At 37.4% G+C, this 27,717-nt stretch overlaps 2 protein-coding genes and 1 pseudogene across 4 annotated transcripts; 1 reads left to right on the plus strand and 2 right to left on the minus strand.

Annotated features, from left to right (window-relative positions):
* The first annotated feature begins 226 nt into the window (after positions 1-226).
* On the plus strand, positions 227-9,835 carry LOC148862651 (ras-related protein RABB1b). Of its 2 annotated transcripts, XM_088980830.1 has the most exons (7): positions 482-628; positions 726-963; positions 1,130-1,269; positions 4,832-4,914; positions 5,074-5,278; positions 5,430-5,498; positions 8,624-8,878. In XM_088980830.1, the coding sequence occupies exons 2-7, from the start codon at positions 918-920 to the stop codon at positions 8,714-8,716; spliced, it is 636 nt and encodes a 211-aa protein (XP_088836956.1). In that variant the 5' UTR covers positions 482-628; positions 726-917; the 3' UTR covers positions 8,717-8,878. The 2 variants fall into 2 exon arrangements, with proteins under 2 accessions (XP_088836957.1, XP_088836956.1); XM_088980831.1 differs by lacking the exon at positions 8,624-8,878 and adding an exon at positions 9,471-9,835 and having other exon boundaries at positions 227-963.
* Positions 8,478-12,918, minus strand: LOC148862652 (glycosyl hydrolase 5 family protein-like). The gene is made up of 5 exons (XM_088980829.1): positions 12,202-12,918; positions 11,791-12,038; positions 10,001-10,521; positions 9,397-9,845; positions 8,478-8,902 (listed from the first exon to the last, which is right to left on the minus strand). The coding sequence occupies exons 1-4, from the start codon at positions 12,613-12,615 to the stop codon at positions 9,424-9,426; spliced, it is 1,605 nt and encodes a 534-aa protein (XP_088836955.1). The 5' UTR covers positions 12,616-12,918; the 3' UTR covers positions 8,478-8,902; positions 9,397-9,423.
* A 3,991-nt stretch (positions 12,919-16,909) lies between these two features.
* LOC148862653 (glycosyl hydrolase 5 family protein-like) lies at positions 16,910-23,224 on the minus strand (annotated as a pseudogene). Its single transcript, XR_016110707.1, has 4 exons — positions 22,485-23,224; positions 21,132-21,379; positions 17,713-18,217; positions 16,910-17,618 (listed from the first exon to the last, which is right to left on the minus strand). The product of XR_016110707.1 is annotated as a glycosyl hydrolase 5 family protein-like (transcript).
* Positions 23,225-27,717: the final 4,493 nt, after the last annotated feature.

Here is a 27,717-nt window from a genome sequence, read left to right on the forward strand (position 1 = left end):
GATTAGCTTGGTGTGGTGTTAGAAGCTTCTCGTGGGCTTGCTCGGATTCACGAGGAATACAGTGTGGGTTGAAGATACCGCACAGGAATGTGAAGTCATCGAACAGGTCGAAAATACCGTTGAGTCGGTTGGCATGGAGCTATCGATTCTGTTTACAAGAATTTTATAAAATTTATTTTTTATTTTTAAATATTGTTAACAGTCATAAAATTTCAATCGGTTGTAGGTAATGGCCGATTGAGCAGAGATTGACATGTCAAACATCGAATCCGGACTGCACAAGGGAAGAAAGCATTCGGGACGGCCCACGGGCCCGTTTTACACCAACAAGGACTGCACAAGGGAACATCTCCCGTGTACTTATTGGTTATTATTGACGGGAGATGTTCCCAATGCATGGTGGATGTACCCGTGAGGCGCACATTTGTGAGGAACTGATACCGTCACATTGATATACTTCCACAATTTTTGACATATGAAAAAAGAAATTTCGGAGAAATTTCGACATGTTTCGAGGCTTTCGGTGAAGGAAAGGTGCACAAGCCGCAGGGCGTCGGCTTCGTATCACTTATCCCTTTTTTTTATGTATTGGATTCATTCGCAACTGTGCCTTTTACGTGGCGTGCCGGTAATGATTTACACAGGTTCCACTTCTACATTTCTACTCCTCTCCTGAGTGGTGAATGGTGATTACTGATTGGTCTCTCTGCGTCTGCGTCTGTTAGCTGGCTGCTTGCGCTTTTTCCGCTCCCTGATCAAGTAAAGTCATCAAGACGAACATTATCTTGACTCCATCCGGGAACGGGAGTCTGTACTCTGCGGACGTCTTGTCCTTTGGCTCTCTGCTTCGCAATCGCACACTTTGTATCAACACTTTGATTTCAAGTCTTATAGGTTAGGTTTCGTTCGTCGTCGGCATGTCTTACGACTACCTTTTCAAGTATATAATTATTGGAGACACAGGTAACGTAGAAATGCTTGCTTGCTTTGTTAGTTTAATTTTCTTCGGCCTTCCTTCTTGTTATTTTGCTTTTTTTTTGGGTTTTCCCTCCTTTCTCCTTTCTGGTTCCAAGAACAAAGACTTGTTCCCCAAGTAGAAGCGCTAATTCTGCTTCCTTTGTGTTTTTAGGTGTGGGGAAATCCTGTATACTCTTGCAATTCACTGACAAGAGGTTCCAGCCTGTGCATGATCTCACTATAGGTGTTGAGTTCGGTGCTCGGATGGTCACAATCGACGGCAGGCCCATTAAGCTCCAGATCTGGGACACGGTTTGTACATGTTCTTTCTCTCCTTTCCATGACTTCTATTATTGGTTAGCTTTGAGTTCATGAATCAAAAACCTCTCTTAAAACATTAAAAAAAGGGTACATAGCAGAGTTCAGAAATATTGTGACGGACTTTTATATTATGTTATATACGAAAACAGCAAATCCAGTATTTGGACTTGCTTGATTAATGGTACCTAACCTAACAGTTTTTCGGTTAGTGCCTAGGAGGAAATAACTTGATAGGGTCAAAACAAATAAGCAGAAAACAAAGATAGAAAACCTAGAAAAAGGATTATAAAAAAATAGAACTCAAACTCAAAGAGCACATGTTTTAAACATTTGTTTGCGGGGAAAAAGAATTTTAGAGTAGAGAACTAAATTAGGTTTTTTTGGTAGAACTAAACTAAATTGCATTTGAGATAGAAGACCATCATTAAGTCCTATGGAAAATATAATTAAGATTGCAACGAAATAAGCATAATTAAATGAAAACAAAAGGTGATCACTGGAATCGAGATTCAAGTAATGAGATAAAGAACCCTAGAATCAATAGAGAAATGATGAACATTTAATAGACTGATTGGAAGGGCAGATGTGAAGGCTGGCACCTCTCGTTGTGCAAGAATCAGAACTATATGTTTTTCTTTAATCAAAATTGCAATATGGTTGTGCTACTGAGAAAGTAAGCTTTCCTTTTTTTAGGCGTTGTCACCCTATAGGGCGAGAACCAAACAGAAAGAAAAGACAAGGGTAAAAAAGCTCAATCCAAACTTTTGTTCTTTTCTTTTTGGAACGCTATTAAGGATATTTATTGACTTCTTTTCCTTAAGTTTCCTAACCTCATACTCATATATAGAGAAATTTCAAAATTATAGACTCTTTCATTGCAACTTTTGCTAAGATTTGTTTTCCTAGCAAAACAAATTCCAAAATTAACATGACAGTTCTTTTTCCCAAAATAAAAGACAATTAAGGCTATGCTTGTTTTTAGAGGAAGATATTGAGAAAGAAGATAATTTTCAGGATTTTACAATTTCTCTGGTACTTGATTTAAAATTTTGAATTCGTAGAAAATGTTACTGAGAATTAGGGAAAACATGGAAAACAACTTCCTGAATTTTCAATGGCAAGTTTTCCCCCTTAAAATACAGAATGAAGACTTGGTGTTCCTACTACTCTATTGAAACACTTTGATGGTTTGATACAAAGACCTCTTTTTGGAAACCTTAGAGGTCTTTGGGGTTCCTGTCTTATCTGAGAATGCACCTTCCATATTGCATAGGACCAGAAAATAAATGCAAGGTGCCAACCAGCTGGTTGGTAAGCTCTCCTGCTGGTTGTAGTGGAGACTTGGGATCAAATCCTGCCTGCACCTGGGGTGGGGTGGGTGGGTATGGGTTGGGGTATGGGCTAGTGTAGCCCTTCAAAAGATATCAAAAAAAGAACTGGTAGAATGATAAGAAAATAGAGATCTTGTGAAAAACAAAGTACTTCATTTTTTTCAATTTTGGGAATTTCGATGTTATGAAAATTCTTGAGGCTTCTATCAGATTTCAAAAATTTGTTACAATTTCAGTTTGAATTCAGGTTAAGACCTGCTTCAAATTTGAAATGCATACCCTGGTCATGTTGGTAGACATGCTAGTCAAGCGACCTTAGTGTTTTAAAAGCACAAGGTGAGTGCAAACTTTAAAAAAATGCAAAAAAAAAGCAAAAAATGTAAAAATAGTATTAATTAAAAATGTTAAAATAGTATTAATTAAAAATGCAAACTTTAATTTTAAACTGAATGATTTGAAAAGCCTATTAGCTCAAATTAAAATACATAAACATAACAATATATTTAAAGTGAAAATGCAAAAATAAAATTAAACATAACATATAAAACATGTTCAAGCACTTAACAATTCAAGCATGTCAAACTTTCAGTCTCTTTATTTCTTTCCCAATACATGATTTTAAACATCTTTTATACCTTCTTTGAGCTGCCTTTGTGCCAAGTGAAAGTTGTGATCACCAAGCCCCTTGAGGCAAACCCAAACAAGTCCATGTTAAGGTCTTAAATTCTTAATCCTTGTAAAAAAAAAGGTTTTATAATTTTAATTATAGTTCCTTTTCTTAAAAAAATGTCTTGTATTAAGAAGAATGAACTACATAAGCAAAAAGGGGGTTCTCAGAGCTTCAGTGGGTGAGTGAAGGGAGTGAGATTTTTTAAAAGATAAGGAACTATAATTAAAATTATAGGATTATGTTTTGGTAAGGATTAAGCATTTAAAACCCTAACATCTACTTGTTTGGGCTTGCCTCAAGGGGTCTTGGCCGGGGGTTGGGGGTGGAGCCCTGAGCCAGCCACCATCCTTCTAAAAGCGCAAAATTTAACCAAGGCACACACTCCTGAGCTAAGGTGCAAAGTGCACTAGGTGCACACCTTTTCAAAGGGTCTTCTCCTGGGCCTAGTCAAGGTGCAGACCTAAATGCACCTAACCTGTAAGCCTAGGTGTGCCTTTTAAACCATTGTGTGATGTAGCCAGTAGATGGTGCACTATCAAGGTACCATTGAGTGGTTGTTGTATTCTTTCATCTCGACATCTCCTGAACTGGATAGAATAAATTGATGTTTCTGGAAGCATTTGTTATCCTGAAGTGAATGGGATTTGCAGTTCTTATTGTTGCATGGGCATGAATAAGAGGAATTGGAATCAGATACATGTCTGGGACTTGACTTGGCAAGTTTTCTTTTTTTCTTTTCAAAAAGGTTCTACTAATAAATAAACTATTAATGCAGTCTCTATATTTTGAATTCTGGAATCATGTACCTGTAGAAAAATGTCTAAAAGTTTACCTTTGTATTTTATTTAAGGTTCTATACGGTATCATTAGGTGCATTATCTGTTCAATTACATCAAATAAGGAAGGAGAACAACGAAAGTGTCACACAGAAGTGTTCATTATGAATTTGGGGAATGTAGGGGACCAAAATAGACACTAGTTTAGGGAGTCCATGCAACATTGGCTTCTATTTCTTCAGCTTTAATTTGCTATTCTAGTTTGCAGGGAATAATACCTTCTGTTCAGTGATTCTCTGAACATTTAATGATGTGATTACTATCCCTTATACTCAATAATCATTTAGAGAACCAAGCTAGTGTTTTTGCATATATTTTTTAACTAGTAATTATCCTTTTAAGAATGATCAAATAAATAAGAAAACCCTAATTTTTTATAATTAGAGTAAGTTTCTTGGCACACATGGATTTGAGATTGGAGCTAGCAGATGTCTGATTTGCAGACATGAGGGACATGTAAAATGACACTGCAAGAAGTTGATTATTGCCAATAGATTTGCCAAAATTTGAGAGTAAAGTCTGGTACATTGTGTTTGATTTTCTTGATTTATTTAATGTATTTAATATTCTTGATCGATGAACTAATGGATGTATCAATCTGCTATTTTGTTGTAAAGTAATTTTTCTTCTGCAAATATTGAATATCAGATGGCTTGTTAGGTCTTCAATCGATATATATGAACAATCTAATTCAAGAAACTTGGGCCCTCTTGCAGGCTGGTCAGGAATCTTTCAGATCTATCACTAGGTCTTACTACAGAGGAGCAGCTGGAGCACTTCTAGTTTATGACATAACCAGGTATAAGGTTTTATTGTCTTGCTTGTGTTTATTATTAATATTTTTTTACTTTATTTTTTTCGGGGGGTGGGGGAGGCTATATTATTTTCCTTTCTAAGTAAGTTGGTGATCAGATTATTCTGAATCTTTTATCTGAAGTGCTCTCGGATCCTTGTCCAGGAGAGAGACTTTTAATCATCTAGCGAGCTGGCTTGAGGATGCCCGGCAGCATGCTAACCCTAACATGACAATTATGCTCATTGGAAACAAATCTGATCTTTCTCATCGAAGGGCTGTTAGCAAAGAGGAAGGTGAGCAATTTGCCAAGGAGAATGGACTTATATTCATGGAGGCATCTGCAAGAACGGCACAAAATGTTGAGGAGGTTGTATCTAGACCACATTTGATCCATTTTATATTTTGTTCTGATTTCGTTCAAGTATGCTTTATGACACCACATCTGGCTTCTTCTTCTTCTTCTTCTTCTTCTTTCAAATTCTCATATATTAACAAATTTTAGAAAAAAACAATTCCAGGCCTTCATCAACACTGCTGCAAAGATCCTTCAGAAGATTCAGGAAGGTGTTTTCGATGTATCGAATGAGGTAAAGTACTCCCTTGCTTCACTGCATTTTGTTGAGATTTTGTAATTTGTGAGCTTATCTTTTATTGGCGGATATCCCTGAAATATGTGTATCACGTGTAAAGATCATAAATTAACCCCTTCATACCTGTCTCCACTTCTCCAAACACATACAAACATATACTCCTGGTGTCTTGTTGATCTACCTGGAAGCCTTGTGTGTTGGAGCTTAAAGTCATCCAATTATGTCATACAAGGAGAAATTCCACTATCTTGTGATAGTGGACTTTTTAGAACATTGGGGACAAAGGATGCTGGAGTACAAGTGAGGCAGGATTAGGGGTGCAAATGGATCGGATTGTGGTCCAATCTGATCCTATCCAATTTGGTTGAATTTGGATCACCCCTGTTCGGATCTTCGGATCGGATCAAATAATATAATCCAATCAGAAATTGGACCGGATTCGGATCACCCCTATCCAATCTGAGTAGATCCGATCCGATATATGTTATATATTTATAAATATAAATATATAATACATATATATGGTATTTATTTATTTATAAATATATTTTTTATATTATATTTTATAAAATTGTTATATTATTATTTTTTATAAAATCATGTATATATATGATGAAAATAATTAAAAAATACTTATACTTTTTGTTTTTGCTTTATTTTATTTTTCTTTTAACAATTTATTAGTTTGTAAAGGAAACAAGTCGGATTGGATCAGATCTGAAAATCTGACATACCGATAGGATTCAAATTCAAATCGAGTCCTATCAGATCCGATCGGATTCGAATATACCCTGATTTGAATCCAATCCGATTTGTTTGCATCCCTAGGCAGGATGTTTGTTCCTCGACTTTGTTACAAGGGACAGACAAGGTGGAAAAAGGGGCAGGGAATTTGGAAATGTTAAAATCATAAAACATTCTCCCAATCTTCATGGGCACTGTAACTATAGGGAGGCTGCTGGAGCATTAAAATGGCCTTTAGAGGGTGAGTTTCAGATAGAGGTAGGTCTTTAATTGTTCTATCTGTACATGGATGTCAGAGGGGTGGAAGCCTAGAAGAGCTTAATGGAAAATTGCTTGGTAGGATGGTTCAGAGAACCAACACCATGGCTGCAGGAGGCATGGTTCAAAGTATTGATATGCATCGTGCCTATGGCTTACCGGTCGCCCTTCCAGGGGTTCTATCGGGTCAGCCACCGGTTCAGAGGGTAGCCGGGCCTTAAATCGAACCCTCTGAACCGGTTTTGAAAAATAAATAAATAAAACTTAAAAAATGTACCAACACCTTGGCAGGAGGACCAAAGTTGGATGTCTCAGAAATAGAGTACCTTATTTCAAGTGGCAGTGTGGTCAATAGAAGATAACCTCTTTATTTCCTCTTTTATCTTTGAAAAAGGAGGCTAATAGGGTGTTAATGAAAGGAAAATGGATGTTTGGCAAGTTGAAGTTGTGTCTGGACTGTTGGGTTTTGAGCACATAATGCTGAGTGGCGAAGGATGAACTGCCTAAATCTTAATGGATAAGGGCATTGGGTCTTCCCTAACACCTATGGAACCTAGAAGTGCTAAAGGCTATTGGTATCTGTGGTGGTTTCATTAAAATTGACAATTCCAAAGGTGTGAAGCTAGCTGGAGATTGGGTGAGGAAATGAGGACATTGGTAACTGGATACTGCATGGATACTTACAGATAAGGGTGTCAATGGACTGGTTTTGGATTGGACCCCATCCAGTCCAAAATATTTTTTAGATTGGATTGGACCTGGTCCATCCATAATAAATTTATATTGGATTTGGTTGGATTAAACCAATATCTGGTCCATTGATACAAGATAAAAACATAGGTGTCAATGGACCGGGTTTGGGCTGAAACCAATCTAAATTAAAACGAATTTGAACAAATTTGGACGACCCAGACGTTGAATTGGACCAGTCCAAAATGGTTCAAAATATTCATTGGATTGGATTGGACCTGGTCCATTTGTAAATTGTAATGGACTCACATTGGACTGGATTGGATTGGACCAAATCCAGTCCAATTGACACCCCTATTTACAGATGTGCTTTATAGCATTAACACTTCTAAAATATGTAAAATGGTATGTCTTAACAATTTATATTATAAAAAGATCTGCACATGTTAGAAATTTAATTAAACTTGGCAAGACATAATAAAATCTTGGAATTTTAGGGGCTAGGGAGCCCCAAAGAGAAAAAAGGAAATGATGAAATCGGTGTTGCAAAGGTGGAGGATTAAACATAATAATTCTTCAAGAGACTAAAGGAGATGCAGAATATCAATTAATAGATGAGATTTGGAATATTAGAAGTGGTGGGCGGGCAGTTTAACCATTAATTGATTCTTCTAGAGTTATTCTTATTCTATGAGACAAGCCACCGTTCGAAGTATAGGGTTTTAATGTGGGATTACTCTCATTTTATATTCTTTGAAAAAATGTAGATGACTGGGAAATTTGGATGTTCACAAGGGTATATTGGGCCCTACATATGGTTTCTTGTGTAGAATTGTGCGGCCATCCAGCAAAATTGGGGAGCTCCATGGTGCTATGTGATTTCAACATTGTTCTCTGTGCATGTAGCAGGAAGGGGATGGGAGCAATATGCTTGAGTTCAGGGTTTTCTTGATAGAATGACTCTAATATACCTTTCCTTGATAGAATGGCTCTAATGCTCCTTTGTCTTGCTGGACATATTCCTCATTGATTGAGATGGGAGGTAATGTACTCAAATGTTATACAAGAAAATCTTTGATGGCCTATCTTGGATCATTTGCCCATAGTGTTGTGAGCAGGTATAACAACCAGGAAGCCTGGACCTTTTTGCTTTGAAGTATCTATAGGTCTATGCAATATGTCCGATATATGGGGCGTATTGTATTCGTTTCAAAGGCCACCGAAATGCAAAATATTGAGAGTTAGGGGATATTAACGGTTTGGGTTTTGAGCTGTCAATATCCATCCTAATAAACCTATTTTCAAATAAAACCTTTTGATGGATACATCAGACTAACTACTTATCAAGAAAACAAAATTCCACTATCTTCATCCAAGCATTTCTTTGGCAAACAAGCTTATCGTTTTCATGGTCTTTGGTCTGGTTGCAGTCTTCTGGGATCAAGGTTGGGTATGGGCGTCCTCAAGGTCCAACAGGAGCACGAGATGGAACAGTTGCTCAGAGGGGGGGATGCTGCAGCTGATAAAAATTTATTCGCCATTGAGCATTTTTTATCTACCTACCAAACTTCACCGCTGGCATGTTAATTCCTGGGAACATGAAATGTACATTTGTAACTCTACTTGAATTTTTTTCCCAGAAAAAAAAGCAAGAACTCTACTTGAGTTTTCAGTGTTCTTTTCAACGTAATTCTCGTTCATGCAACTCCCTGTTAAGCAAGAATAAGGCTGCGTTAGTTTCTCCTATGGTGGACATAAAACCAATATAAATGCACCAGCTATTATTTCTGATTCTTCTACAGCCAAAACATTATTTTTTCCCCTTATATTTTTATTGGCATAAGGTTTTATATTTTTATATGTACAGTGTAAATACAAGGTTTAGGAATATCTTATACAAGGTTTTATTTGTGCTTGCACTGTACCTATTTTGGGAAGAGCGCAAACGCAAATATGTGCACTCTTCTCAAACCAAGCCTAGATAACAAAGCCTTCGTGAAAGGGGCAAAAATATATATAAAAATTTTCGGCATTAATGTTGGAACAAATGGAGCCATACACTAAAATTTCTGAAAGTTTTCATTTTGACGACTCTGCCATTTAGATTGAATTTCAATTTTCATAGTGAAAGAATCATTAAAAGATAACAACGTATAACTACTATCCACATAATCTAAACCTAGACTTAATTGAGTGGATGCACCTTATTGCAGTAATACTTTGATCTTTCCTACAAGCTTCTTGTGCTGTTAATTATTTTGAACCATTGGCTTCCAGGGTCACATGTAGGATCTCCCAACAAGCATTGGCATGGATTAGTGATGATTTTATTCTTAGAATCAATATCCAAACAAACAGCACTACCACCAGCTAGCTTAGATGCAAGGTGCATTTTGGAGTCTGTTATTGGCATCCATATCGAACCCGGACTATTGCAGTCTTGAAGATTCGCTCGTTTGCCCAACCTATCAGCATGTAAACATAATCCTGTTCCTTTCACTTTTATAGTCATTTCGGGTGTATAAATCCACAATGCAGGTTCGTCACAAGAGCCTAGCTTCAATTGCTTCTTTTGTGAAGCTCTCTGGACGCAAAGACCAGTCAATGGATGGTACAGTATTTGGTATGGAGTGACTTCATCAAGGCCTGGCCCTGCATTTGACAACAAATTTAATAGAAAAAAGGTAAAATCAGAAAAACAAAAATCAGGTTCTACTGTGGGAGATGTGAAAATAAGACCCAATAGAAGATTGTCCCTTTCCTACTTCATGTTCAACGCATTGTGTTGATTTGTGATTTGTATGTACCTCGAAACGCAGATCGAATTGATGAAAGCCTTCGAAGGAAGGTTGAATTCCGAGGCCCAGACCAATCCCAATTCATAACTCCATAAACCTCATCGAGGCCCAAGACCCCTTCTCTCAGATAATAACTTCCCATAAGAGTCCACAAGGCCCAGTCGAAATCCAATTCAGCTGCTACTCCAAAAATGCAACTTGAGTACCTGTTGTCCTTCACGTTAGTGCCCCTAAGATCTATCCCAAACTCACTGACGAACAATGGATATCCTTGATCCAGCACAAACAGTATTTTGTTCTTCAATGCATTAACTACTCCTCCACAGACCTGGTTCGGATTGCCAGTCGCCCAAGCATTTCCATCTGAGAATGAATACCAGTGAAGTTCAAATACTAGTTTTCGAGTGAATGATAGATTCACTGGTTGATTGTGGAGGAAATGCAAGTCTTTGTCGAAATCAAGACCAGAAAGTATAGTGAGAACGTTGGGATTGGCTTTGTGCACCGCTTCAGCTCCAAGTTGCATGTACCTAATGCCATGATCATGAAAATGGAAGGCAAATTAGTATAAACACATACATAACCATAAACATGTTTTTTGTTTTGAAAAACAATCTGTTTTCAAACCAAATGGCTTTGATTTGTCTCTAGAACATGCAACAAGAAAAACAATTTAGGCTTGTTTGCACTAGTATAAATGTATAGGAATGAAAATGAAAAGAATGCAAATTCTCATTTAATTTTGTTTTGGGTTTTACTGCTTCGGTCTTATTTTACTTCATCTGTACTGAAATCCAGTGTTTATTGAACTACTGTTGACCCGAACAGTCAGACCGTTTGGACTGGAAATCGCCCAGGCAACCAGTTCCGTTTCACCTTTAACCTGGTCAGTCCTTGGCCCAAAACCATTGATTTGGACAGCGACCTGTTTGACTGTCAGTCCAGGCAACTAGTTCCGTTTTACTGTCAAACCTGTTTGACTGCTCAACAGTTTTGGTCATTCTTATTGAATCATTTTTCCTTTTTAAGTTTGAATGAGCTATCCGTTCGAATCAGATGGTTGAACTGTCAAACCAGGAAACAGGTGGCCAGAACAATTCTGGTTCCAGGTCGGTTTTTAAAACCTTGCTGAAATCAAACAAAATAAGGTAAGATTTGAAATAAAAATTAAACAAGAATTTACACCCAAATAATTTGTACTACCATAGTTTTGCATCAGTATAAATTTATTTGCCCTGCAACCGAACGCAGCCTTAAGTTGTAAGCCCTCTTAATCGATCCAACAAGTTATTCTTCTGATGCAATTGCGTGGGCGTACAGCAAGCTCGTGCCTTGGCTAGACTCAGAGGCCCAAATCCAACCGACAAACTGATGAACCGGATTGATAGTTAATTGAACTGGTCAACTAGTTAATTGATCGCTTTGATTCAATTGCGATTACCGATTTTTCAAAACCAATAACCCTGGTTCAGTTTCCTAAATAAGTCTACGGTTCAATTAACCGAACGCGGTTTGGACAGGGCTAGTGTTTTTGTTCAAGGACAAACTGGTCTATTCACATTGCGTGTATTGGATTAGCATTGCAGAAAAGGTAGATAGTTCTTTTGTCCCAATTCAAATTCGAATCTCATTCGATTAAAGCTTTTCAAATTGGATGAGTTTTTAATTGCATTTGTTGCTGTCAATGTTCATTAATGGGGTTTTTGTCTTCATTATGAGAAAACCCTTTTATTTATTTTTGGTTGGTGGGGGGTGGGGGTGGGGGGGGGTCATTAGAACTGAAATGAGAAGATACGTACTTGTACCAGATGCTTACGTCCTGGTTGGGCCCTCGGAGCTCATTCCTTAAGCTCATGCCGATCACATTGGAAGTGCCATTGAACAAGGTGGCCATTCGGGTCAGTCCCTCGATCCAGAGATTCGGGTCAAAGTAGATGTCACCAAAATATCCATTGCCGTCTGTGTTGGAACAACACCACCCGGGCTTGCTTATGTGATTATCTAGTATCACCATCACGCCATTCTCTCCAAGATTGGATACCACTGTCTGAGTGAGTGAGAGTGACATCATTTATTTTTTGTAAGTGTAACAACCATTTCAACTACGTACTCATCCAAACCAAATTAACTCTTTGAAACGAGTTGCTATTAATAGGCTTTTGGATCAGACAAAACAACAATTAATGAATATATAGAGAAGAAGGGATCACCTGGAAAGCTTGGAGAATGGTGAGATTGAGCATGGATGGATTGTTGACTCTTATAGCGCCGATGGATTCTAAGAGGCCAAGGCTCTCAAACGACTGTTGGACCGTCATCGAGGATAAGGTGTCGTTGGTTGCCATCCAGAGTGGCCATGTAAACCGAACACAGTTGAACCCCATTGCTACGATCTGCTTTGAAATCACGTCTAATGGTTGCTTGTTGAGCCCCTCCGCCAGCAATGGTTGCAGGTGTGACGCCCAGTTCACGCATCCCAACTTTACTCGTTTCCCGGTTTCATCGACGATCCAACGGGAATCGGTGTAAAGAGGCAGGGCCTCCGTCGCAATTGCAGGCTGCACAGCATTGGGCGAGAGAACATGAAAACAAGCAACTAGTAAGAATAGGATCTTCTTCATCATGTTGAAATCAACTAGTAAGAATAGGATCTTCAACTGCTGAGCTCTACCCTTGTGCCCTGTTATAGAGATAGTGTTATGGGAATTGAATTGGAATGGTTAAACAAAAATAAGAAAGTTGGGACGAGATCGATGGGGCGCCTAACTGGCTTTCTTTTTATAAGTACGAGACCATTAAGCCCAATTTATGACCATAAATTGGAGTAGTTGGTTATTTATAGAAGCAAGTAGCTTCTCTTATAGCTTTGGTCATGGTCATGGTGTGGCGCCCTCCAGCCCTCCACCTTGGATGCCAGTGCATTCACCGGAGGCTATATATATATATATATATATATATATCCTGTCTAGAGTCTTAGATCATTTGATTGACACTTGCAAAGTTCTGATCAGATTGATGATTCAACGTATTGAGACTGCGAGTATGTTGCAGCAAGTGTTTTCTCATCTTTTAGGCCTTGTAGAGTGAGAGTTTATCTGTTTATGTGTGTATGGAAAGTGAGAAACTGCTCGTCTTTGTATCTTTACTATTTTACCTCGAGGATTATTTACTCTGCCATGTGGTTACTGTTTTCTTCTTTACCTTGTACGTTTTTTTAGTATCTCTGTATTTGTTTCTTGGTTGCCATTTGAACTTGGTGTTTCACCAGCAGGGGTTTAAGTTAACACTATACATTTGGATTCATTTTGCGAGTTCGCTTTTTTTATTTTTATTTTTTGTTTGTGCGAAGCTATCATTCAAGAGCATTCTGGCCTGACTGTGTTTTCTAGGACTTTTTTATACTTTTTTGGGACTGTGTTTCCTGGAACTTGCAAGTTGCGACACAATTGCGAGTTCCACGAGATCGGATTCAGCTTTTTGAGTACTGAATCCAAGTTTCAGTTTCACACCTCGGAACTCGCATAATGTATATTAAATTATCAATTGCAATTAAGTTAAAGTAACCCCTTCTTTCGAAAAAATAAATAATTAATTATCTTAAATTTATGTTTGGTTTAAAGGAAAGGGTAGGGAAAGAAAATGAAAGGTAGGAAAACCCATATAAGTATTTTTTTCCTTTTAACCAAACACAACCTAAGGGTAATTTTTTTTTTGAGAGAAACCTAAGGGTTAATTTCAGAAGCCCCTTAATCATCGATGGTATGTCACTTTACTATCTAAACTATGAAAGGTTTCAAAGGCCCCCTTGAACTTTTGCATGTTAAGGGTGTTCAGATATGTGCCCTACAAGGGAGCGCCCCACAATACATCCCTGCCGTGCATTGGGAATATTTCCATTAATAGCACTAAAATTGATGATGTCATCATCTGAAGATGTTCTCAATGCATGGCAGGGATGTGTTGTGGTACACTGTGGGGCACATATGTGAACTCTTTAATGTCTAAAGGAAAATGATGACATTGGCTATGTTTGATTCTCTGAGCGTTTATTAAAAATATGTTGTTACATTAGCGCCAAATAGACATTGGTGTTTATTGTAAATGAAACTTCTCTTTAGTTTGAATGTTTCTCAAATAAACACTAAAAAAATATAAATACTTGAATTTATGTACATAAAACATTTGAAGAAACATCAAATCCTTGTTTCCTCCAATGCCCCAACATTTATTAAAATAAAATGCTTATAAAACATACTTTTGAGAAAACGTAAAATCCTACATCAACAAATACCACCTACATAGGGATTCTCCAAATGCCTTGAAATGGGTGAAACAGATTCCTCTAACCAAACAACATCAACATGACACGAAGTAGACATATTCTGGGGTCCATAAAAATTGGTTTATTCTAGGTTAGAAAGCATAAAAATTTTCAAATCCTAAAAGCAAGATACATTTCAATTTTTTAATACTTTGCGTTCCACGCAACTTCTGAACGTGAGTTTTTACAATTAGGATATCCAAGATTCTTCTTCATTTTGACAACATGACCGAAGCACCCTTATTCTATAACATGCAAATTTTGGAATTGATTTGATTTCTACAATCTAGCTAATTCAACTTATAGTTGCCCTTGTCGAATTATTTCTCATTAAGGGTTTGTTTGATTCACAGTTAGAATTAGAATCGAAATTAGAAACAAAATCTCTTAGAATTAGAATTGGAATGATTTATTCTCATAATTTGTTTGGCTCTTATAGAAATCGGAATCAGAATTTGAATAAAATAGAATGGGATTTCATTCCTAAGGGAGGGGGAGGGATTGACCTTTCCCTCAAATGGGGGAATGACATTCCAACAGGAATGAGAATGAGGTTTGGATTCCATCCAACCAAACAGTTAGAATTGGAATGACCCATTCAGATTCTGTGTCCAGATCCCTATTCGGAAGAACCAAACGGGCCCTAATTTTTAATCGAGTGTACACCTTATTACAAAGTTTAATGTTCTGTATTACTGGCTTCTTGTGCTATTAATGGTTTTGAACCATTTCCTTGCGGGGTCACAAGTACTATCTCCGCTCAAACATTGGCATGAATTGGTGGTGATTCTATTGCTAGAATCAATATCCAAACAGACTGAGGTTCCATTTGCGAGATTAGATGAAATGTGCATTTTAGAGGCTGATATCTGCTCCCATCTAGAACCAGGCCCACTGCAGTCCGTTCCAATCTTAATGGTGTGTAAATCCAGGCTTCAGACTGAGCATCAAAGCCTTCTCTGGTGTGTAAATCCAGGCTTCAGACTGAGCACAGGGACCTAACTTTAATGGTTATGTCAGAGTGAAGCTTTATGTACGCAAATCCCAGTCAATGGATGATACAGGATGGATGTTGTATGGCCTAACTTCAGACAAACGTGGTCCTGCATCATATATTAATAGCAATAGACGTTTTAACATCTCATCACAGTAGGACTCTGTTGCACCCATGACCATGAATTCAAAGAAAAGGGAAAAACAGCAGAGATGGTTGGTGAGTCAGGTCAGAAAATAGAATGGAAAAAGAACTGACAGCGCTGTCTGAACCTCTGAGGAGTGAGTCTGTGAGTGTGAGGGCCCTAACAGAAAAGTATAGATACCTCGGAAAGGAAAGGAGATTGGAAGGCAGTAAGCCTTTGCAGGAAGGTTGAATTCCGGGGGCCGGCCCAATCCGAATCCAGAACCCCATAGCTTTCATTGAAGTCCAAATTATTCCCATGTCTCAAATAATAACTACCCATCAAAGCCCACAGAGCCTAATCAAGATCCAATTCAGCTGCAACACTGAAAAAGCAATTGGAGTACCTATTGTCATTCCTTTGATAATTAATCCCAAACTCACTGACAAATAATGGGTACCCTTCGACCTTGATCTAACACAAACATTGCATTTTTGTTCAATGAATTCACGATCCTTGCACCAGACATCGTTGGGATTAACATGCGGGTTTGCCCTGTGAATTGCCTCGGCTCCTGCTTGCATGTACCTATTATTAATGTAAGTATTGAAGAGGAACAAAGTGTTAAAAGTGCAATTAATTCAACACCAATGGCAATGACCCTAGAAAAGAGGGTTGAAGGTTGGAAAGAATGTATAACAAGAATTCTTGGAATTCTTACAGATTCTTGATTGGTGCTGAGCTAACCAGAGCACAAAATCGTATCTCTTTGGTTAATTTAAGACCCAAAGTATTTGGGGATAACCGACCACTCAGTCAAGTTATTGACATTGAATATGTAAATTTGCAACATGATGAGCCATGGAGCTGGGATATCTCCCCAAGAGAATTGGGATCTATTCCTCATAGAGCACCACATCCCACCGTGTATTAACAAATGCCGCATTTGTACCTTACAACCACAAAACAATGGATATGCCGCATAAGAGTGGCAACAAGCCGAGTTTTTTACAAGCTGTTCGAGCTCGGCTCATGAAAAGTTCGGTTTAGCTTGATTTCAACTGAGTTCGAGCCTATTAGAACTCGATTCGTAAGGCTCGCAAGCCGGATCATATATATATATAATAAAAAAATTATAATTCTTATTTTTTAAAATATCAATAAAAATATTTTTATATATAATTTTTTTATTTTTATAAAATATTTTTTCTTAAAATCGAACTCAAACTTATAAATTTTTTATTCAAGCCGAGCTCGAACTCAATATTCTGGCTCAAACTGAACTTGAATTCAAGTTCAAACCTTATAAAACAGTCTCAAACCAAACTCGAACCTCTTACTATTTGACTCGACTTGGCCCGAATCCACTCTTAAATTGCCGCATCAGAACAATATTCTAGAAAAGGCCAATAAAACATGGGTATTAATTGCTTGAAAGGCAAGCTAAGCACAGAAACACATAAAGCCATCTGCCCCATATCCTCAAATTAATACCACCAGTATATTAGTAAAGGTAAGATGTCGTCATATAAGGTAAGGTAACAATTAACAGAGGTAATCTAATATACAAATATAATATATATTAATTAATCAATCAAACATCATATGTTGTCAAGGTTCGTAATTGGCTCAGTAAATGTAAATGGCTACAGACTGCTTCTTCCGCCACCCTTTGCTAAACTCTTTAATTGAAGTTGATTGTGTTTCACAATGGAACTCTTTCGATTCACGGTGGTCAATGAGAAATTTGTAGCCGTTGCACTTCTTGTGCTATTAACGATAATGAACCATTGGCCAGAAGGGTCACACGTATGATCTTTGGTTAAGCATTTGCATCGGCTAGTGATGATGGTGTTAGTGTTAGAGTCGACGTCGATGCATATGGTGCTATCATTAGTAAGATTAGATGAAATGTGCATCTTCGAGTCTGATATCACATCCCATCTCGAACTCGAGTCATTGCAGATGACCCCAAATTTGATTGCCTCTCCCAATTCATCAGCTTGTAAGCACAAGTTTGTGTCCTTGAGAGATAAAGTTTTCTCGGGTGTATAGCTCCAGGCTTCAGATTCAGTACAAGAACCTAGCTTTAATGACTCCATCATTAGAGATTTCCTTACCACACAAAGGCCAGTTGATGGGTGGAATATTACTTTGTGTGGCCTCACCTCTGAAGAAAGACCTGGACCTGCATTAATTTTACATTCAAATAAATTATAATTATATATACCTTTCTAATAACGATGTATAAAAACAAAACAGCTGATCAAACATATATATACCTTGAAAGGGAGATTGGAGCGCAGAGATCTGTTGAATGATGATTGAATTACGAGTGTTATTCCAGTCCCAACTCAGCACCCCATAAGTCTCATCCATCCCGACCACCCCCTGTCTCAGGTAGTAACTCCCAACCAGTGTCCACAGCGCCCAATCCCAATCCCAAGAAAGCAATTCAAGAACCTATTGTCATTTACGTTGGTGCCTCTCTGATCCACACCAAACTCACTGATAAACAGTGGCCAGCCTTGGTCCAATAAAAAACCTCCTTTCCTCATCAAGTTATTCACAACAGTTGCACAAACTTGGTTTGGATTGCCCGTCTCCCACGCCTTGCCGTCAGAGAATGCATACCAATGAAGCTCGAACACTAATTTCCCAGAAAATGTTAAGTTAAATGGTTGCTTGGCCAGGAAACTGAAATCCTTGTCGTAATTTAGGCCGGACAGTATAATGAGAACGTCGAGGTTGGCTGAGTGCACCGCTTCGCCTCCTTGTTGCATGTATCTGACCATGAATCATGATTAGGTGTATCCATCTCCAATGTTACACAGTGAAACAGGTGTTGATTGAAATGAAAAGTATGATGATTATGATTTCTCAAAGCGTAACTGACAATCCAGAGACACCCCCTCAAACAAATGCAGAAAATTTGATGAAACCTCACGTCAGATCAGCTGGTAATTTTAGTTGTAGGGAAATTTACAGTTCAGTGTTCAGTCCAGCTCAGGGCTTTTATTAGTTTCTTTTTGGGTTTTATTTACCTAACACCTCTCTCCATCTATGTATGATTCAGTACCCCCTGAATTTGATATCACATGAAATTCATAATAATACTACCTGTGACCATTCCAACTGCAGGGCGCTGATGTGAATTACTTGAATTTTGATTCATAATACTACCTGTCAATTCCAACTGTATAAATTGTATATGGGGGGATTGAACAATAAATAAAAGGTTAAGTAATCTGCATTGCGGATTGAACAATAAATAAAAGGTTAACTACTCTGCAATCCAATGCAGAATGACAGCCCTTCATAGATTATTAGTAGCCCCCTATAAATCACATCCTGCACGTGAATTTAGCATCAATTCATAGTCGGTGGGGCTTCAAAATTCTGACCTGGACTGATTAATCATTCTTCCTAAATCGGTGTTACATGCGATCATAGTTTCTCACCAGAGATTACATGCAATCCCAATGAACCCGGATTTGCTCCTTACATAGTGCACCTCACAATGCTCTTAGCTGTTAGGGCTGTAAGTCAGGCTAGGTTAGGTCGGGTTGAAACCAACCCTAGCCCAACCCTAAGTTCTAAACCCCCAACCTTAACCCTAACCCAACCCAACCTATCCAACCCTAACTAAATTCTTCCCATCCTTTAAAATCTCGTATAACTTCTTAATCTCAGATTTTAACTCAACTTTCACTACATATATTAATCCTATGTTTTATTAGTATTTGTTTGATGATTTTTATTGGTTCTTTAAGTATAAAATAATAAAAAAAAAAGAGTGTTTGAAATGGTTATAGTTTATTATGAGTTCTAGCTTATACTAGATCTTTTATGGGCAATAAGGTATGGGTGGCAAACAACAAAGAGGAGATAAAGAATAAAATATTCAAAAAACATAAAAAATGTTATTAAGGTTTTGGTATTTCCAATTAAGATTAAGTGAAGTGATTATCTTAAAAGAAATAAATGATAGTATGTTGTAGGGGCTATACAAGTATCTTTTATATAAACAAATCAATGTATGATATCATATATATATAACACATATTTATATATGCTATGTACTATAGAGTCGGGTTCGGGTTGAGTCGGATTGCCCGAAGAGTCAACCCTAACCCAACCCTATGTAAAATCGGGTTTATAAATTTCAACCCTAACCCTAACTTGAGCATCAACCCAACTTTTTGGGGTTGGGTTTAGGCCAACCTGGCCCAAATTGCAGCCTTATCAGCTGTGCATGGAAACCTCTCTCATACTTGGACGTTATCATTCATAGAAATGAATTCGGATTTATTCTTTACAAGGGCCCTCTCAGCCATGCATTGGAAACATCTTCCAATGAATCATAATTTATAACTACAGAGATGTTCTCAATGCACTGCTCCAAGTGTTGTGAGATTGGTGTGAGTCGCCCTTTATGAAAAGCAAATCTGAACTAAATGTTCTCAATTCAATGAAAACGAATTTGATCCTTGCAAAACCTTCCTCACAATCCATTGCAGCGATGCATTGAGAATAAAGATACCAGTACGGAAACGTTTCCAATACACAGTTGCAAAAGGATGTAAGAACTGCATTAGGACAGAGAATTGAATAGAGAGAATGAGTTCAGATATTCCCAATACACGGCGGGGATGTGCTGTGGAACGTTATAGGAGGCAGATGTGAATTCGGCGAAAACACCAAAATTTTAACTGAATTAATTAAATGTGACGTCTTGGATTTATTTTGGTTTATTCTACATTCATTGTGTATCACATGCCACCATGGTTGCAGCATTATCTCCTCTTAATTACCTACCTCTACTTTAGCTACACTAATAAATCTGGGATGGTGATAGTGCAGCCATGAAAATTTTGCTCCTCCCTGAAAGTATGTATTAAATTCACCATCTCATGGTGGATGATTGGTGAAAATATGTAAATTCAAGATGGAGTCAAATAAAACCTCACCATAAAACCTCAATACCGCAAGTACTCATTTGGGGAGGGGGAGGAAACTTTTATGATGCTAGCTGCTTTGCAGAGCAACAGTACATCATTCATCATCGGCTTTGGAATGGAGCCGAGTGGATCCCAAATCTCAGCTATACCGAGCCATTGGTACCATACGATGCAATTAAGGCCCCGTTTGGTTCGTAGAAATAAGGGTCCGGAATTGAAATTGGAATCGGAATCGAAATTCGAATGGTCTATTCCGATTCTAACTGTTTGGCTGGGTAAAATCAGAATCCCATTTTCATTTTTGTTAGAATGGCATTCCTCCATTAGAGGAAATGGTCATTCCCTATGCCTCCCTTAAGAATGAAATCTCATTTCTGTTGATTCTAATTTTTATCTTCATTCCTATTGAGTCAAATAAATTATGGGAATAGACCATTCCAATTTAGACTCCAACAAAATTCGATTCGATTTGGATTCCAATTCAGACTCAAACGAACCCTAAAATTGTCGATAAAGCTTATATAGGAGTAGGACCCTCAAGATCTATATTTTTATTTCACTGAATTAACCCGCTAATCCCATGTATATAAGAAAGAAAATATGCAGGATCGATGCACTATGCAGCAATGCAGTGTTGAGGGTTGGTTGAGGTAATTAATATATATATACCTGTACCAATCCTTGACACTATGCAGCAATGCAGTGTTGAGGGTTGGTTGAGGTAATTAATATATATATACCTGTACCAATCCTTGACGTTCTGCTTGTTGCCTCTGAGTTCATTCCTTAAACTCATACCAACGACATTGGGTGTAGCATTAAACATGGTGGCCATCGAGGTTAATCCCTTAATCCAAACGCCTGGATCAAAGTATTTGTCGCTAAAGAAACCATTGCCGTCAAAGCTGCTGCAACACCAACCCGGCTTGCTTATGTGGTTGTCTAATATCACCATCAAATTGTTCTCCCCAAGGTTTGATACCACCGCCTGATCACGTTTACAGTACTATTCATTTTAACCATCATTCAAACATAAATAAATATTAACAACCTCATTGTTCGTTCTACCCATTAACATAATTAGCTAGCTTTTTTAACATATATATAAACTATTGTTTATGAAGTGAACTTGTTTTGGCTACATATTAATTGTTAGCCAAAGCCAAGGATTAAAACATCAAAATGCTTGATACATTGCTGTGTATTCACTTAATTATTTATTTTATATTTTTTAGAGCTTGGTTTGTTTTAAGGGTCATTTATTAAAATATTCCCTATAGTTTATAATTAATATATCTAATTAATAAATCTTCTATTAGATGAAAGTGAAAAATGACAGTTTTAACATTAACATCCATTCAAATAAATTTATCTAAAGAATTTAAAAACAAAATTGTCATTTTTGACCATAGTAAAACACAAACAATCATTCTATTTTTCTCTAATCGGTCAACTTTGTTTTTTATACATACAAAAAAAAAGTATTAAGAGTACTTTTCGAATAAACAATCATGGATTCATACCCTTGAACATTTTCCACATAGTTTAGGAGTACTTTTGAAAAAAACAACCATGGGTTCATGCCCTTAAACATTTGCCACTCGGTTTAGGTGAACATGTTACTATTTTCATATGGCAAAACAAACAATTCTTCATGAAAGATCGACTAAATAAATGGGTCATTAATTATAAAGGGTATTTTACCAAAATGCAAACCATAGGATAAATTTAAATAAATCTGTAAAATTATAAGGGGTGTTTTAGTAAATGACCATTGTTTTAAATGTTCTAATTAAAAAATTGATATATCAATGTATCCAAAGCTTTTGATTTGGATGCATCCATGTCCACATGATATGCTTATATTGTATAGTCCTTGTTCCTACCTAGTAAAGCGAAACTACATACCCTTCCCTTTTATATGTGCAAATTCGTATGGCAAAAGATTTGGCTGATGATAACCACCACCCACATCACTTTCAAGTTTCAATGTATCTTGATTAAATGAAAACGAAATTTATATATGTATATGATTTTTCTTTTTTAATTAGAAGAAATTAAAAGGGGTTTTAATAAATTTAAATATTAATTACCTGATATGCTTGGATAAGTGGAAGATCAACCAGAGATGGATTATTGACTTGGATGCCTACAATAGTCTCAGAAAGACCGAGGCTCCTGAACGACTGTCGGACGGTAACTGAAGCTAGCGAGTCGTTGGTGGCCAAGAACAAAGGCCAAGTTAGCCTCACACAATCGAATCCCATTGATACAATCCTCTTGGATATCACGTCCAAAGGCCGTTTGCTCAGGCCCTCCGCCACCATGGCTTCGAGGTGCGATGCCCAATTCACGCACGCCAACTTCACTCGTTGCCCATCTTCATCGACGATCCACCGTGAATTGGTGTAGAGCGGCAGAGCAACCGCAACCACCGGAGAAACGATCAGAAAAGCAAGAACGACAAACGAGAAAGAGAGCTTCTTCATGTTTTAACCATATATGTATAATATAATGTTAATTGAGAATTAATGGAGTTTCTGGCTCAAACGACGTACGTGATGAGCATCTCCGATGCATGATGAGAAGGGTGGAATTTCTTGACTGCGTCCATCAAGTATCAAGCATCAACCTAGCTCCCTGGATTTCTCAGGAGTTAGCCCAATTTGACTGATAGTGATACCACAAGTTCTACAATATTGAGAACAGATTTCGAAAAAGCCACCCGAGAGTAGAGTGAATATATAGGCAAGTAGCTAGCTAGCTTGGGAAAAAAGAGGGTTGGGACTTGGGCATGGTTAGTTGTTCACGTACGTAATCAGGCTTACGCATTCGTAAAGAAAAGAATTTAGAGAGCACTCGTCCTAAATCCCATTGAAATTATTTGAGCAAGAGCTGTCAACCCTCGGATCAGAGGGTTTGGAATAATGAGTGGCCTTGATTAATCGGGAATCCTTTATATGATTTAGTCCTGGTGCAGTTATAAAAGACCGGATCTCATTTGCCTCGTATGCCATGTCATCCACTTAACACTTGAAAGCAACGTACGTTTTTGCTTCACGTTGTCTTCATTTTATTTTATTGTTTTGTTGGGCAAGAAAAATTGATCTTTTAACTTTAAAGCAAGAACAATAAAAAGAGAAAAAATAAGAAAAAGAAGAAGAAGAAGAAGATAGGGCATTCTTGATTGCGGTGCAAATTTCTAAAGACAGACCAAATTTCAGGTTTAAATGTATTGCAAATATTGGGAGGTTTTATTTGTAAAAGGGAGTCGGTTTTTCTGCGACTAAAATGCAAAATAAAATGAGGTACGTAGCAGGGCTGTGATCAGAGTGGAATCTCATCTAATTATTGAAAATTTGCATACCAATCCGATCTGAGATTTGATTGGATTTGAAGACCTTTTCATTTCAATTCGAGTCGTACCAAACTTTGATCAGATTTGGATTTGTTCCGGTTCTACTTTATTATTTTTTTTAAATATAAAAATTTAACTATTTTTTAAATTTTATATATAATAAATTATTATATTAAAATCAATAAATATTATAATATAATATGATTGGATGGAGTCAAATTCAAATCTGATCGGATTACAAAAATACATCATTTAAATCACAGATAATCAAAAAAAATGTCAGATCGGCCATGAATTTTCGGGCATCATTGACAGGCCTACGGCTGTGCAAGTTTTATGATATTTATGAGAAAATATTGAAGTAAATAACAAAGGAATTTAAAGGATTAGTCGGTCATGACACATCAGTAAATGAAAATCTATTTAAAAGCCCAATTAACCTATGGAGATTACATGATAATTTTTCCTTTTAAAAGCAAACCAATTAATCTAACATTTTCTTAGGCATTTCTATTATTGTAGCCTTAGCTTCATATATAAAAGGTAAAAGAACGAAGAGAAACCATATATATGAAGGCCATCTTCTTCAACCTTCAAGGAAGTACAAGTATTCCAGCCACAGACATTAATTACAAAATAAGCACAGAGTATCAAGAAATTGACATTCAAGCAATCTTCCCAAGAGAGTACCTCGAACTAGAAGACACACCATAGAGGTGATGGCCCGTTAGAGGCCTATTAGAACATTTCAAAGGAGAAGGGCTGACCTGCAGGAACAAATAATTACCAGAAAAAAGGTCGCCCATATGACCTCTGCTTTCCTTCAACCTCTTCACAACCTTATGCCAGGAAAGTCTAGCAGCAGTTAGTAACCTTGCTTTTCTTCTCAAGAATCTCCTTAAGCCTGGGATTCTGATCCTCGATCTCTTCCTGTTGCCCAACTTCCTAAACCCGAACCAGCTTCTTGTTCTCCGGAATGCTCTCTCATCTCTTTCTTCTTCTACATCAAACCCACCTTCATTTCTGAATCTCTGATAAGAAAGTCTGATGGGTGAAGCCATTTCAATTGCAGACATGGTGGGGTGATTCCCGAGGAATTCAAGGAGAACCCAAACCAAATGGAGTTTACAATTAATGGAGGAAAGATGAGTTGGGCTTCTTTTATCTTCACGGGTTCTGGTAATCTGATTCACTTGTTCCTTCTTAATTTGCCAATAACCACAAGAGAGAGGTGCATGCATAAGCTGTTGAGTGCATTAAATGCCAGAAAGGAGTTCCAGTAGATGATGATGTCTGTGGGTAACCTGAAACTGGTGGTTGGTTGGCCGCTTTGCAATGGTAAATCACATTTATTAATTCCTTCTACAGTCTACACGACAAGACAAACAACTGAATTTACAGAAATCGAGCAGCTAGCGTTCCCTCGGCCCCTCCTCCTTTTCTCTCCTTCAGTACTGCATGCATGCAAAGGCAAAAAGGTCTGGTGTGGTAAGTGGACCACGGTGGTTTGGCTTTAGTGAAGTCGTGTACCAAAGCCCTAGGAAAGCTCCCACTCCCAGGATGCGGGTATACTAATACTACTCATAATCGGCCTGTTGAAAGTTGAAACTTGGAAGAAAATGCATTTTTGCAAGAAAGTACCTTCACAAACATTGCCATTTTAAGGAACTCTCTTAACCGTCTGATTTTAGTCTCATGAATGGTAATGGTGGGTCCTGATCGGCTGATCCTATGACTCAGTAGTGTAGCACCATTTGATGAGATTGAGGCCCCTCAGACGGGAGACGGACCATATGTGAAGTCATGATAATTGATCAGCTTCTGGGCAAATCCTAATTTGCGCTGGTTGTAAGTGCAAGGGTGTTAATGGACAGGTTTTGGGTTGGACCCCGTTTAAACCAAAATCCATTTGGATGGATTGGACTGGACGGACTACAAGGCATATTGAATTGGACCAGTTCAGACTTAGTCCAAATTCATATTGCATTGAGTTGGATTGAACCAATATCTGGTCCATTATAAGAATATAGGTGTCAATGGACCATAAATTAAAACAAATTTGAACAGATTCAACAGTCTAAATATTGAATTGGACTGATTCAAATGGACCTGATCCATTTGTAATGCACTCAGCCACTAACATTTAACTGGATAGGATTGAACCAAATCCAATCCAATTAACACCCATAGCTGGTTCTCCACAAATGACAAATGTTTTATGGTATCAAAGCGGTTTAGTTCTATGTGCTGTATTTACACTCTTAATTTCCAACTACCACAGTCATTTAGATTGGATGGTCTTATTAATTGCAATGACTTGGATGATTCCTATTTCCCACCCGTGATATTTCATTTTCATATGCAGTCTAAACTTGTCAAAATCTGATGTCCCATGTAGATAATAATTGATAACCAAATTGGCAAATAAGAAGGGTAACCAATTATGATCCCATTAATTCCATACATCAAATTTCCGAAACTATGGTTTTCCTCCTTCACCATTCAGAGTAATTGGCAAAATGAAACGACCATAAATCTAATTTTCTAGGTGGGATTTCCATTACTATTTTCCGTTATACCCACCTGCTTTTATGAATTCCTTTTAGCCCAGTTCATTTCTCAAAAATTTTCAGTCTGAAGCATTTCAGTTCAGCTACTTGTCAATTTTCATTTACCCATGAAGAAAAACAAAAAATAAACCTCTTTTCCGAAGATTATATTACAAGTTTTTTGCACCAACCAGATTATGAGAGTTTACTTGCAACTGATGCTTACCATCCAATAGACTCTAATCTATTGTACAAGTAATCCAGAGATGTCATTTTCTCTGTTTTTTTTCTTTTTTCTTTTTTTTGGATATTATATATTGGGATTATCCACTTGCTCGGGCGATACCTTTGTGGAGAGGTGATATGCCGATTCCATACCGTCTATCAAGTAAGAGATCATCCAGGAGTTGGCTTGATTGTCACTTCTGTGCTCCTAGTCTCTTACTACTTTCATATCCAATTATTTATGCATTGTATAAAACATAAAAACATCTCTGAGGCTTCTGACAATTATAAAAACCTCCCCTTAGGTTTTGAAAATTCCTTCAGTTACCTCCCTTCCATCGTTGTCTGAGCCAGAAAACATTGGCCTAATGTATTAATTTTTTGAAACTATCCATTTTACCCTTATGTCTATCAATTCATATGGAGAATTATTAAAACACTCGCAAAAAAAATCTTTTAATTTTTAACTAATAGAGTTCCCTTGGTGAGATTAAAAAGAATAAAATAGTTTCATTTTGTAAAGTCATCATGATCTAGTGAAATCTAAAAGGGCAGATCTGGCATTTTGATTATATGGAAAGATGCCCTAACAAGTAGTAAGATCAATTTTATAACTTCTAAGCCTCTATTGTTGAGACAATAATGCTTATTTTTGGTAATGACCGAAGAAGACAATAATGAAAGGAAGGTAACTGTAGGTTTTTTCAAAACTATATGGAAGGTTTTTCTTAAAATGAAACCTCAGGGGATATTTTTATATTTTACCATTATGCATTTAGTTATTCTCACTTCTCAGTTCTTTTAAAATTTAAGCTAAAAAAAATGCCTTGATAAAATGCCATTCTTTAGTGACCTCTTTTTGTCACTGTTAATCTGTTATTGGTCATTCAAGTTTTTTTTTTTTTTTTTTTTGCCTTTTTCTTTCAATACTTGAGGGTATCTCCCTCCTTCACTTCTCTATATCCTTTGAAGTGGATCGAACACTTATATCCTGCCGCGTAGCGATACCATCAGCTCGTGCTGCATTGCATCCACTGACATCCCCGTAGGCCGTAGTTACCAGACCTGCCAAATTTAAAGATGTAGGCTAATCCAACTGCAATGGAATCATTCTCGGTGGCTGAAACCTTGATTGATAGAAAATAAGAAACAGAAAGTTGAAGAAAAGATCATTCTTCTTGATTTGGTGTAGGA

This window comes from Nelumbo lutea, chromosome 3, assembly GCF_056320005.1.
Source record: "Nelumbo lutea isolate HS-2025 chromosome 3, American lotus-T2T, whole genome shotgun sequence".
Taxonomy (NCBI): Eukaryota; Viridiplantae; Streptophyta; class Magnoliopsida; order Proteales; family Nelumbonaceae; genus Nelumbo; species Nelumbo lutea.